Consider the following 13,924-nt stretch of genomic DNA (forward strand, 5'->3'; position numbering starts at 1 on the left):
CAACCTCCCTTAGACATGACCAGTGCTTTAAGCTCTGTTCTTCTGCAGTTCGGCCTTCAGCCTCACAGGGCAGCACACCGCAATCGGACGCTCCAGGCCTCCACCCTTATGCAGAGCTCGGCCGTCGGCCTCGCTCACAATTGGCTATAGGTTCGATTCCACGCTCTGCAGAAAGGCACTAAGAGAAAAGAAAATTATGTTTTTGTGTTAACTTCATGGGTGCTTCATGGGTCATGGGGGGCGGCAGGGACCCAATGGCCCGGGGCGCCAAATTTTTAAATACGCCTCTGATTATTAATATTAATTTAATTTAATGTAATAGTAAATGTTTTATGTAATGTAAATGTGTACGGCTCACCCGGTATTGTATTGTCCTAGTCCTAGCTCTGGGTATATTGATTTGCATGGTAGGTTTTAATTAATTGTACTGTTTAACATTAGTATTTAAGTTTTTTGTTACTAACACTTCTATGGGCCATGCCTGAAAATAAATGATTATTTATATGGAAGAGTGATAGATTTTGGCTAGGCCCCCTGTTAACATATGTATCGATTTTACTTGCCATATTATAGTTCATAATATTTTTGACATTCAACCACGTATCAAGTTTTTAAGATCACATCTATAAAGTAACTATTGTACTCACAATTTTGTACTTTTCATTACTAAACTATCTTCACAATCTCATAAATGAAAGACCAACTTATAAACTAATTCATATACCACCAGCTGAATTAATATCAAAATTAAATGAACTCTTTTAAAATTCAAGCGAACTTAATAAAAAGTATAAAAACCCGCAAAAGGCGGTCGGGGAGCGCAAAAAATCCATTCTTCTAAAATAAAAGATTGAAACGATTAATATGGGAGATGAAAAAGCTAGTTATGGCTTATGGCGAAGCTCATAACGCGAGTGAAGGCAAATATGAAGAGGCGGGCTTGCTAGTGGGAAGATTGCTTTACGTGTTTTGGATGAGGGACTGAGGGGAAATTGTTTTTGACGAGGTAACTTGAGCATCAATTTTATAAGACACCTTTGTAATTTTTTACTTGTTTTATAAGAAAATATCAATTTTACGTGGTGATTGAAAGGAAATTGGGTAGAAGTATAAGGGCTTAAACAAATTTCAATAACAAATGATACAATATCGTGTCGTAGCGCAGTTCTATACAACATCACGTCGTGTAAATAATGATGTAAATAGTTGGTAATGGTTGATAGTTACTTCATTATTTTACTAACACAAGCATATTCAGTGCAAAAATGCTTCATACTGGTGAAATCCCACCTTGAGGCTTAGAAAATTGTGCACAATAATCATAATCATAATCATTTTATTGGTAAAGCTAATTTACATGTCAGTCTGGGTACAAGTTAAAAAATTACTGGAAATAAATAATCCTTACATAGCAATATCTTACGATGAAAATGAAAAGCATGATTTGTCTGAATTTGCATGTAAACTTTTTAAAGTAAATGTCAGTCAATATTTTTTACTTTTTTCCGAGTTACAGACCAAAGTATATATCTGAAAGTCGATCTATTATAATAAACTACAACAATACATCTTACGATCCACTTTGGCCGCGGCCTCGCGGTCTCCGAGGGCTGTGAATAATTCATTTCTCGCTGTTGACTCGTCGTAATTAAAAAGCTGCGGTTTTCGCGGCAGTATGGTTTTATTAGTTGCCAGTATTTGTGGTAGTGATTGGATGGATTGTTTCTTTTTTAATTGTTTGCGGGTTTGTGAGTGGCTGAGGGGTTAATTTTTATTTGGCTTACGAGGGAAGGGTTCGTATTCAACTAGCTAAACATAATTATTTAGGTACATTTCTTTGTCAGATACTTTAAATACGTAAGTATACCGGAATAGGTACATCCGAGTCCATTCTTAATGACTGAAAATGAGATAGGCAAAGCTAACTTGGCAGCGATTTTGATAGCACAGACTGTGCACGTCACCACATAGAAGTTTGACGTTAAAATAACACTTGCACAGTCTGTGCTATCAAAATCGCTGCCGAGTTAGCTTGGTCTAACTCTAAGTAGGTATTTATTTCTTGTAAGCCTTCAGTCAACGGAGACTAATTTTAGCGCAATGTATTTCTTTAACAATAACACGTAACAGTCCTCAGGCGGTCTAGCATAATTATATCTTGTCTTTGCAATAAATCTTAAGAAAGGTCGATTTACTATAGGGACCGTGCGCGTTGGAGGGTCTGCCATCTTGTGGCCTGAATCGGAACCATAAACATGTACATCACATGTACATTGACACTTCACGCCAAAGCAAGTGCTGCCATCTTGTGGGCTACTTTGGAAGAATAAACTACACATTTACGCCTCGCGCCAAAAATCTGACGTCTCCTGTGCTGCCCCCTACAGTTTATGCACGCTCCCTATTCCAGAGTTGCATACAAACCTAAACCACGTCTTTGGTCCTAGTAGCGACCTCTACCGACTTTCAAACGTCTTCAAACCGCACTTCGTATGCCATCTACGGGCCTTTCTTATCTTTAAGTCACTGTGGTGTATTCGAAACTCATTCCATCCATGTCCATCCTAAAAGTAGACTCATTCGTAAGAGTAGCGCCATCTAGTAGTAAATACAAGAGCCAGTGGTTATAGAGTGCAGTTTCAGTTTTGAAATTTCATTTTAGTGATGGTTCTAGTACTAATCGCCTCCAACAGATGGCATCAACGAGATTATTGTAAGTACCAATGGGGTTGGCAACTGTCAAAGGATTTCATAGATGGCGCTATCATAGCTTGCCCCTTTTTCTATGAGATTTTGCTTAAAGGGTTGGCATCCAGGTCCAGGGCATAAATTCCATTAAAAAAACAAAAAATTGTCAATTCTAGGGATTGACAGGGCACAGCTATGCTGGCGCCATCTGCTAAATATTTCTATTTTGATGATCGGTAAGTGTGTCAGGTATGTAAACTTCAGACTTCAGGACCTATTTATATCTAAAGGGAGCGTTCTAATTCTAATTTAGGTCACTAGGTGGCAGTCCCTTCAATTGCGCACCACAAGAAAAATTCGTGCCCCCGAGTTAGACCCGATCATGATACAGCCCCATAGGTACGGAACGTGCATGAACTGTAGGAGGCACTACAGAAGCCCCCTATTCATTGGCGCGAAGCATTATGTCAAGTTTCAATTTTTAGATTTAAGCCACTAGATGGCAGACTCTACTATGTGAAGTAGAGCCCGCGTGAAGAATAGGGGGCAGCACCTGCTTACAAGCGTGAATTGTTTTCGCTTTCGATTTAGGTCACGAGATGGCACTGAGGGCACATCACCCACGGTCTCTATTGTTACCGCATAATTCATTCCACATCTACTTGCGCTATCAAATTCGAGGCACTATTTCTTCTTAAACCTGTAGCTGCCGTAAACTGGGGTCTGCCGACGATCAATGTTACCCCGCTAATCAAAGTAACCCCATTTTAAATAAATGTAGTAGTGACTCACGGGGCGGGCTGCAGCGGCGCCGCGCCGGGCTGCGCGGGCTGGGGCGGGGGCGCGGGGGGCGCGGGGGGCGCGGGGGGCGCGGGGGGCGCGGGCTGCGGGCTCGCGTCCTGCCCCAGCGCCTGCGCCTGCGCCTGCGCCTGCTGCTCCTCTATGCTCGGCTCCTTGTCCGCTGGCCGCGCCACCGTGCCTACGAAAATAACACATGTATTAGAGAAAAACTCATTAAATATTGCCTGTTACGTAATGACTGCCTAGCTTCTAAGTTTGCAGTGTGGTAATAAAACACACAGCTTGGACAAGAGCAAAATCGATGCTTTCGAGATGTGGTGTTGGAGAAAGATGTTAAGAATCCCATGGACCGCAATGAGAACAAATGAGTTCATTCTGAGAGAACTAAAAATCACCAAACGACTCTCAACAATCTGCCAGGAGAGGGCTCTCAGATTCTTTGGGCACATAATGCGATCGCCACACCACAGCCTCGAACGTAACATCATACTGGGGCAAGTTGAAGGCAAGCGCGCTAGAGGAAGAGCCCCTGCAAGATGGTCGGATTCCATTAAACAAGCATGTGGTTCCATGCAGAGGGCAGCCCACATAGCCCTTGATCGCGTTAAATGTAGGGATATAGTTGTTGGTCACGATCCTCAGTCATGAGGGAACGACGAAGAAGAAGAAGAATAAAACACAGCTTAAAAAAAAACATTTTCAATGTGTCCGGGTTAGCGTTGTTCATGACTATTCCAAATTTCAAATCACAAGAATTCTTGTAGATTATTGCTTTTAGTTTTCCTATCACACATTTCTCACTAACTACGATGTCAGTGTCGAGCAAAATTAAGCTCCTTTGTAATCCTAGCACAAAAAAGTTTTTGGCAAAAATTTAATTTTTGCTACAAGATTTTCTCGCTGACTGTACTTTTCATTCCACAGGCGACTAGTACTCATCGAGACAATTCTAAAAACCCCAAACACAATTAAGTTGCGTTATTTTATCACAGAGTTCCTATGGCCACCTCCTGTCTCCATCATCAAATCAGCTCGATGGTACCATAATATTGCATTGTCACCCGACTTACATATGTGTGCAAATTTTCTGCTTCATCGGAAACAGGAAAGTGAGTCAAATTTAACTTGCAAGATTTGACCCATACAAACATACATTACATTGCAAGTTAATATGGGGCATTTTCTATGAAAAGGGACCTTATTGACGATGGCGCTTACGACGCACAGCGTCGCGCGGAATTGTATTTATATCGGAGCATCGTTTGTAATGGCGTAAGCGCCATCGACAACAAGGTCCTTTTTTATAGAAAATACCACATATAAAAGCCAGTAAAATAAAGACAGATGAATTACCTTGTGACCTCTGTAATCTAGTGACGACTCCAGCAGGTAATTCAGGTTCGGGCGCCGGCCGAGGCGGGTTCCCTCTCGCCGTGCGCCGTTGCCGCGGCTTTCTAAGAAGCTGCTTGTAATTCTCTCTTTTCTTCGATAGGTAGTAAAATCTGAGGACAACGTTTAAAATTTGCAATTAATACATCATGAACTGCAATAAATAGAAAACTAAACCATCCTGTAAGGATAAAATTGCACGTTGGCAGCATTCAGTGCTTCTTGAGATACCTATTTGATGTACCGACGGTAAGTTTCCAAAAATCCCACAAAAATTAGGAAAAGATTCACATTTTTGCATGGGAATCAAATTTCTCCATTTACTAAATAAACATTTTTAATATCTCTTGTAAATTTAACACCATTCTGGACAGTGAAATTGAAATTAAGATTATTTGCCTAAGTCGTAAGCATCAATAATTTAAATAATTCCAGTGGCAAATAACAAAAAAAAAATAGATCATGTCATGTGACTCTGATTTCACACACTTTGTTACAAACTAGGTTCTATTTTCACCTGACACAATCCCCGACGCTTTTTCTAGGCAGGAACGAAGGTATCTGGGCGAAGTTCTTGGGATGCTGGAGGTATTCCTCCTTGAACAGGTCTTGAACTAGGTAAAGTCTGTCTGTCTCACCTGACACAGTCCCCGACGCTCTTTCTAGGCAGGAACGAAGCTATCTGGACGAAGTTCTTGGGATGCTGGAGGTATTTCGCCTTGAACATGTGTTGAACTAAAAGGTAAGTCTGTCGTCTCACCTGACACAGTCCCCGACACTCTTTCTAGGCAGGAACGAAGGTATCTGGGCGAAGTTCTTGGGATGCTAGAGGTATTTCTCCTTGAACAGGTCTTGAACTAGGTAAAGTCTGTCTGTCTCACCTGACACAGTCCCCGACGCTCTTTCTAGGCAGGAACGAAGCTATCTGGACGAAGTTCTTGGGATGCTGGAGGTATTTCTCCTTGAACAGGTCTTGAACTAAAAGGTGTCTGTTTGTCTCACCTGACACAGTCCCCGACGCTCTTTCTAGGCAGGAACGAAGCTATCTGGACGAAGTTCTTGGGATGCTGGAGGTATTTCCCCTTGAACAGGTCTTGAACTAAAAGGTAGTCCGTTTGTCTCACCTGACACAGTCCCCGACGCTCTTTCTAGGCAGGAACGAGGCTATCTGGACGAAGTTCTTGGGGTGCTGAAGGTATTTCTCCTTGAACAGGTCCCGCTCTGGCGTCGTCCAAACGTTTTTATGTACGAGTTCCTTGTGCTCCGCCTCCATGTCCATACACCGTCCTGGGGAAGAGAGTGAAAACGTAAATGATTGAAGTACTTCATTAACCTTGGACGCCAATGACGTATATTGGCACCGCAGGTCCAACGCCAAAGACTGATTAATCCGTCGCAGACCAAAGAGCAACATAGACCTATGTGCATGTGCATAAAGTTCAATTTCAGTTTTGATACTTCGGTGACGTGACGTCCGAGTGACAAGCCGTCGAAAAGGTTAAAAGCTTGGACGTCTGGAAGAGTGAGGAAGTTATATAAATAAATGTATCTACAACATTTTCTTTAAGGAGCACCATTAACAGTTGCAGAAAATGCTGTGACAGCTGGTTGTAAAACCTGCTGCAGAGAATAAAAGTGCCCATCGGGGATCATTTCTGACCAGGGGCCGCAGCCAAGTTGGCCATCATCCGCCATTTATACCTTCATGTATTGTGCAATGAAGATTAAATAGGTAAATAAATAAATAAATAAAAGTAACGGTAATCATTTCCATAACATTATTTAAGCTTTGAAAAGGTTGTCTCACGATTTGTATCCTTGTAGGATCTCTCGGATCTCAATAGCGGGGGCACAACAGTCTTCGAGCACAGCGACTTCTTCTTGACCTCATGCTCCTGCTCGTAAAGTCCGTCGGCGATCTCTTCCAGTTCCGCCTCGGACTTCACACGCGCCCCTAGCTGGTTGAAGCCGTGTCCCTGTCCCTCGCTCCTTAAGAGCATACACTATACTGGAGTCGTAGCACGGTACGCTTATCACCATGCCTGTCACGTTCTAACAAGTATGTGAGTGCGAAAGTGACGGACTTAGTGATAGGGAAAACCATGCTGCGCGGGCAGGTCAATGATTACTATAATCGTCTATGACCACTACGAACGTGAGTGACCGCCATAGAAGAGTGATCACCATATGCGTGAGTGACCGCCATGGGAGTGAGTGACCACCATACATATGAGTGACCACCAAGCATGAGTGACCGACTACTAAACCCGTGAGTGACCACTAAACACACAATCCCAGGGTACCCAATCGCCTTCTAGAAGGCCGACTGGAGGGCCGCAGAGGTAAAGGCAAGCCCAAGCCCAGATGGTTGGATGGCATGTACCAGGACATCAGGACCTTAGGAGTGGAAAAGTTGGAAAAGGAAAGCCACAAATAGATCAGACTGGAGAGATTTGCTCGACCCATCTGCTGTAGTGCCTCAGATGTTGATGATAACCACTAAACACGTAAGTGACCACTATAATGGTCCTAAATATAAATACGGTACACTTACGATTTGTATCTTTATACACAGGGGCGGGATCCCTCGGATCCCTCAATAGCGGGGGCACAACGGTCAAGGATCTCATCTTCTTGACCTCATGCTCCTGCTCGTGAAGTCCGTCGGCGATCTCTTCCAGTTCCGCCTCGGACTTGACCCGCGCCCCGAGCCGGTTGAAGCGCTCGCGCTCCTCCCGCTGCTTCCTGAGCTCGGGGAACACCTGGGGAATATATTTTTTAAATAAAATGTTCTTTTTAGATACACAGTACACACACATACAGTACTTTTCGTTCAACAGTCATTTACTACTCGAGACGATAAAAAAAAAACCTCAACGAGGTTGTGTTGTTGTATTTTCGTTATTTATTTAAACTTTATTGCACAATAAAAATAAGTACAAATGGCAGACTTAATGCCTTGAGGCATTCTCTACAGGTTGACTTGTAGAGAATGCCAAAATCACCACTTGGACCAAAACGACGAAATCCACAATCTACTTAACGATTTTATTAACCCTCCACCAACGCCCCGAAATTTAAAAAAATCTGTAGTCTTTCCTTCTCGCTGGAAATGAAAACTTTCTATAACCTTTTTTTCTTCTTATCATCTTTCAATTCCAATAGGTGTCTATGACGCTCGAGTAAAGCATCACCGGCTACCCAGCTAATACAAACGGAGTTTCGTTCTCATTTTAAAACTACGTGTTGGATTGTAATGAAACTTTTCACATACAATGACATGAGGTATATCTATGCCTGTAGTTAGTTTATATAGCTCCAGTTTACAAAACAAACGAAATAGATCAAAACAAGTTTTGTATGAAAAACTTAAATTCGCTGTATTTATTTAACTATAGTATCTGAACAAGTTTGAGAACAAATCAAATTATTGTATTAAATATTTTGATTTGTTTTTTTTTTTTTTTTACACACACTACTATATATAAATTAAACACTGTAATAGATGAAATAAAACTTTTCATGAGTAACTATCGCGGTAACCGAAGACAATATTACTGTAATAGATGTCATATATTAAAGAAAGAGTGACGAAGCCCTCCACTGGTGAAGGCCGGATTCGAACCTGCGTCTTTAGCTATCGCGGCTAACGCCATGAACCCCTAGGCCACCCCGCCACGGCGGTGCCCGTCCGAATTTCTCGACTATATGCCATCTTAGTAAGACTAGGCGTCTTTGACCAGCTCTAAGGGCAAGCAGTGCGCGCTTGCACCTCCTAAATGAACTCCTTACGGATTTAATAAAATAATTTGATTTGTTCTCAAACTTGTTCATAGATGGCAGCACCAGTCTCTCTCGCTACAACGTAAATCCGCAAGGAGTTCGTTTAGGAGGTGCAAGCGCGCACTGCTTGCCCTTAGAGCTGGTCAAAGACGCCTAGTCTTACTAAGATGGCATATAGTCGAGAAATTCGGACGGGCACCGCCGTGGCGGGGTGGCCTAGGGGTTCATGGCGTTAGCCGCGATAGCTAAAGACGCCGGTTCGAATCCGGCCTTCATCACTGGAGGGCTTCGTCACTCTTTCTTTAATATATGACATCTATTACAGTGTATAGTATCTGAAGCTACATAAACTAATTACAGGACTATATATTAATATATACCCTATTGTAAGTACAAAATTTCAGAGCAATCTAGCTAGTCTTCTTATGAGAGCGTAACTACGTTTGTATGGAGAACCGAGCTTGCTCGGGACTAAGTATTATTTTTAGAGATGCAACGGATAGTTGTTTGGCCGGATACCGGATAGTAACCGAATATCCGGTGCATCTCTAATTATTTTGTCTGTAGTTACCTTCTCGAAGAACTCTCTATTTCTCGCATCTTTCGCTTTCCTCTTCTGCCCTTGCTCTATCCTTTCTACTCTTCTCGCCCATTCTACTGCCCGCTTACTGTACTCTTCCGCTAACGCGTCTTCTCTCTGAAACAACAAACATATTGAAATATAGTTCCATACTTCATAATAAGAATTCATTTCGTCAAAAATCTCGCTTTAATAAAACACATTTATTGCCGACTGTACTAAACGCCCTCAAAGAATCCATACTAATATTATAAATGCGAAAGTCTGTCTGTCTGTCTGTCTGTGTGTTACCTCTTCACGCTTAAACCGCTGAACCGATTTAGTTGAAATTTGGTATACAGATAGTTTGAGTCCCGGGAAAGGACATAGGATACTTTTTATCCCAGAACTCACCCCTCAAGGGGGTGAAAAGGGGGGTGGAAATTTGTATGGGGAATCAATAACCGCTGAACCGATTTAGATGAAACTTGGTATGGGGATAGTTTGAGCTGTGGGGAAGGATATAGAATAACTTTTATCCCGAAATCATCCCTTAAGGGTGTAAAAAATGGTGTGGAAATGTATAGTGTGGACCAATTTGGGGGTGAAAAATGATGGATTAAAAAGCAGATAAGAATTAAGGTACCCAAATTACTAATTCCACGCAGACGAAGTCGCGGGCAAAAGCTAGTAGGGAATATTACGCGTAACTACCCAGGGGGCGCCACTACCACAATCTGAGGGTCTATAGCGAAACAAGAAAATCTAAATTTCGTTATCTAACATCTCTGTGACTCTTGCGTATTCGAGCGATAAAGAGGCAGATAGCGAAATTTCGGATTCGCGTTTCAGAGTAGGTCCTCTGTAAACAAACCGTCTTGATGCATCAATGTCATATTTTATTGTCTCTGAAAACTTGTCAAAAACCTGTTAAAGGTACAGTATGTATAAGTTACTCTATGGTTTACTAAATAAGCTAGTGCTGCACTCTGGTGGTATAACATTGCAGTAATACCCCCTATTGGACTCGTCAATTCTTATTGTGATTTGATACTTTTGATTTTGACGTATTGTTTCATCTATCCGCTACTATTGATACTGATTGTATAAAAAATTTACAGACAGATGTATTTTACTGTTCATGCCAAATTTTAATCCTCTTTCAGCGCTTCGTTTACGTGAGTGACCACTAGATGCCTTATGCGTGAGTGACCACTAAAGTGAGTGTTATACACGTACCTTCTCAGCCTCGAGTCGTAACCGCCGAACATGTTCGACGAGCCGTTTCTTGAAGCCGCGATGCTTGCGGATGTTCTCGTGGTAGACCTCGGTGTCTTGGGGTTGGTTGTACAGGGGATAGAGAACTGGCGGGCCGAGATGCGCCAGGACCGCGTGGGCAGACGCCGCCTGAAAGGTGAAAAAAAAACGAATTAATGGCTTTCCAGCACAGAAGGGTCCTTATGATGAAGGACCAATTTATCTGAAATTCCAACATAAATTTTAAGTCATTAAGTATTTGATATTTTTGAGCACCTCAGCCGCTTCGATATATCTGATGGCGACTGGACCAGTAGTCCAGTACTGGAGACCTACCTTTTTCCGGTTCTCCGCGTATATGTTCTGCGCGAGACTCCGGTGCCGCGGTGGCGCCTCCTCCGGCTCGGCAGCGGCCGCGGGCTTGGTGGCGGTCTGCTCCAGCTCCTCCTGCTTCTTCTTAAGCTTCGCCAGCATCGCTTCTGACAGCGCCATCTCTCGGTCCACCTGGAATTAGGCATACACTTTCGTTACTACAAGAACTATTGTATAACAGAAAAGTAAAGAACAGTGAATAATTGGGGCATTTTCTATGAAAAGGGACGTTATTGTCGATGGCACTTAAGCCGCACAGCGTCGCGCGGCATTGTATTTATATCGGAGCATCGTTAATAATGGCGTAAGCGCCATCGACAATAAGGTCCCTTTTTATAGAAAATACCACAATTTTTCATGATGTGACAGTAGCAAGCCAAGTCACATATTTAGACTAAAGTGTAGAGTTTTTGAAGTTAGGGCTCGTAGAGTTAGGGCGTGTAGAGTAAGAAGCTTGGCTCTACGTGAGATCTAATAACTTTTTGACATTGCGAGCCATATTATGGTCTCGTCTTGTCAACTTTTTACATGAAAACGACCCTCGTATTTGTATGATTTAGAATATTTAGATCAAGAAAAAGAAGGCATTCAATAATCAGGCTAGGTGGTTGGCTCGGAGGGTTAGGACTCCACCGGTAGCTGTCCACCGGCTCCTGGAGAGTCTGGAGACACGTACCTTTGAGATCTGCTGTATGAGCTCATCCTTGGTGGTGCGGAAGCTCTGATCTTCCACCGTGGGCTCGGAGGGGGGGTTGGGAGACAGCACCTCCACCGCCCCGTAACTATTCACCGGCTCCTGAAAAGGTAAAACATGACCATTAAAGAAACCACACTTTTATGAAAGTTAAGAAGGAAGTAGAAATATTTTCTGTTTAATAATGTTTGTATTTTTATGTCAATGTAAATTTATTTGTGTGTCGTTGGCGTACGTGTCGCCATTATTTTTAGATTAAGCCAGGTCCCCACAGAAAACCAGCGCCACGGTTTGCCGCGGCACTATGCTGAGTGGGAATCCTTTTTGGCGTCCAAATGTTTTTTGTCTGCATGCTTTTCTTTTTTATGTACTATGTTGTGGCGTCAAATAAATGTATTTTCTTTCTTCTTTCTTTCTTTCAAATAAAGTAAAATAGACCTGTTTTTTAACAGACTTGAAGAAAAGGAGGTTTTCAATTCGTCGTAATCTTTTACACTGGTCATAATAGGGAATATTACTGCAATGTTCTGCCGCCAGAGTGCAGCACTAGTGCACATCCTAAACCATAGAGTAACTTATACATACTATGCCTTAAACAGTTTTTTGACAAGTTTTCACTATGAAATTGATGCATCAAGGCGGTTTGTTTACAGGTGGCCTACCGCGAAACGAGAAAATCGAAATTTCGTTATCTGCCTCTCTATCGATCGAATATGCAAGTGATAGAGGCAGAAACCGAACTTTAGATTTTCGTGTTTCGAGGTAGGTCCTGTGATTGTGCTAGTGACGCCCTCTAAGCAGAGTTTTGTGTAATATTCCCAAGTTGGGTTTAAGAAATAATCCTTATAGTTCCGCCATGTTTGTCTGTCCGTCCGTGACTTAGCTTCATAACATGACCACTTCACTACAGTCAGTAAGTATAATACTAGCGTATGAAACAAACGTGCCAAAAGTATCTGCCACCCTCGATTACTTGTCCAATTAGAGATATCTAGATTCTAGAGTATCTAAACAGTTTGTTTTCATAGATATCTGCAATGCAAGTTTAATTGTTTTATATATTAGACAGATGTCTCTTTTTGTCAAGCTATCAAAGAATACTAGTTGATGCAGACCCTTCTAGAGATTTATACCTACGTTAGACCTCAATAAACCACTTCCTAGAGTACCAACCAGGTGTACCAACAACCACCACAGGTGGATTTTTATCCACTTCAGAAAAGAGGTTCTCAATTGCACCAAGTAAGGATGTAATATTATTAAAGTATAAACTGAAATAGATGTCATATATTAAAGAAAACGTGAAAGCCCTTCAGTGGTGAAGGCCAGATTCGAACCGGCATCTTTAGCGAACGCCTTGAACCCCTAGGGCACCTCGCCACGGCGGTACCCGTCCCAATTTCTCGACTATATGCCATCTTAGTAAGACTAGGCGTCTTTGACCAACTCTAAGAGCGAGCAGTTCGCGCTTGCACCTCCTGTACGAATTCCTTACGGAATTACGATATAGCAAGAGAGATTGGTGTTGCCATCTATACACAACTTTGGGAACAAATCAAATTATTTTGAAATTTCAGTTTTTCATCTTCAGTCGACTGAAGAGTTACTCTTCACTAATAAGAAATAGTATTAGTACCTATAAGTATTCAATCATAGTATGTATTCATAATATAATAAAGTGGCAGACACTAAAAAAGCCTCTTCCAATTGCAATCCTAAAAAATAACACACTCAAAGCAATTGAGAACTCACAATGAAGCACTTGTTCTTTTCAACACAATTAAAATGTTTTCGTAAAATCGACCTTCAGCGTTGTTTACCCGCCCGTAATGACATAACAAAAATTAACATGGCCGTTGACATCGTGACATTGACATTAATAAAAAGGTAAATACTTGTGTGCATAGTATTTACTTGAAGCAGTGATAATTAGAATAATTACGCAAAACTCTGCGTAGGGGGCGCCAATAGCACAAACAGTAAACAAACCTTTATGCATCAATGTCATATTTATTAGTAATAAATAATCTGTGAAAACTTAATATTGTCTTCTATTCGGTTACCGCGATAGTTACTCATGAGGTAAAACCATGAAAACGGATTATATCGCGTATATTGAATTTATCCCGACGTTTCGAACCCTTTACATGGAATGGAACCCATTACATGGGATGTATTATAAATTCAATATACGCGATATAATCCCTTTTCATAGTTTTATTTCTGTGAAAACTTGTTAAAAAAACCGACCAAGCACGAGTCGGACTCGCGCACGAAGGGTTCCGTACCATTACGCAAAAAACGGCAAAAAAAACACGTTTGTTGTATGGGAGCCCAATTAAAAAATATATTTTATTCTGTTTTTAGTATTTGTTATTATA

The 13,924-nt window shown here is 41.7% G+C and overlaps 1 protein-coding gene across 1 annotated transcript in view; it reads right to left on the reverse strand.

The window, feature by feature from the left end:
• Positions 1–13,924, reverse strand: part of LOC134749961 (bromodomain-containing protein 4-like) — a 107,441-nt gene that overhangs the window by 43,993 nt on the left and 49,524 nt on the right. Inside the window, exons 4-11 of the mRNA XM_063684999.1 lie at positions 11,526–11,645; positions 10,814–10,981; positions 10,460–10,627; positions 9,233–9,358; positions 7,433–7,640; positions 6,003–6,165; positions 4,843–4,991; positions 3,481–3,667 (exon numbers count right to left, since the gene is read on the reverse strand). Coding sequence (XP_063541069.1) covers positions 3,481–3,667; positions 4,843–4,991; positions 6,003–6,165; positions 7,433–7,640; positions 9,233–9,358; positions 10,460–10,627; positions 10,814–10,981; positions 11,526–11,645 — 1,289 coding nt within the window. The remainder of the gene's footprint in view (positions 1–3,480; positions 3,668–4,842; positions 4,992–6,002; positions 6,166–7,432; positions 7,641–9,232; positions 9,359–10,459; positions 10,628–10,813; positions 10,982–11,525; positions 11,646–13,924) is intronic.

Source organism: Cydia strobilella, chromosome 19, assembly GCF_947568885.1.
Source record: "Cydia strobilella chromosome 19, ilCydStro3.1, whole genome shotgun sequence".
Classification (NCBI taxonomy): Eukaryota; Metazoa; Arthropoda; class Insecta; order Lepidoptera; family Tortricidae; genus Cydia; species Cydia strobilella.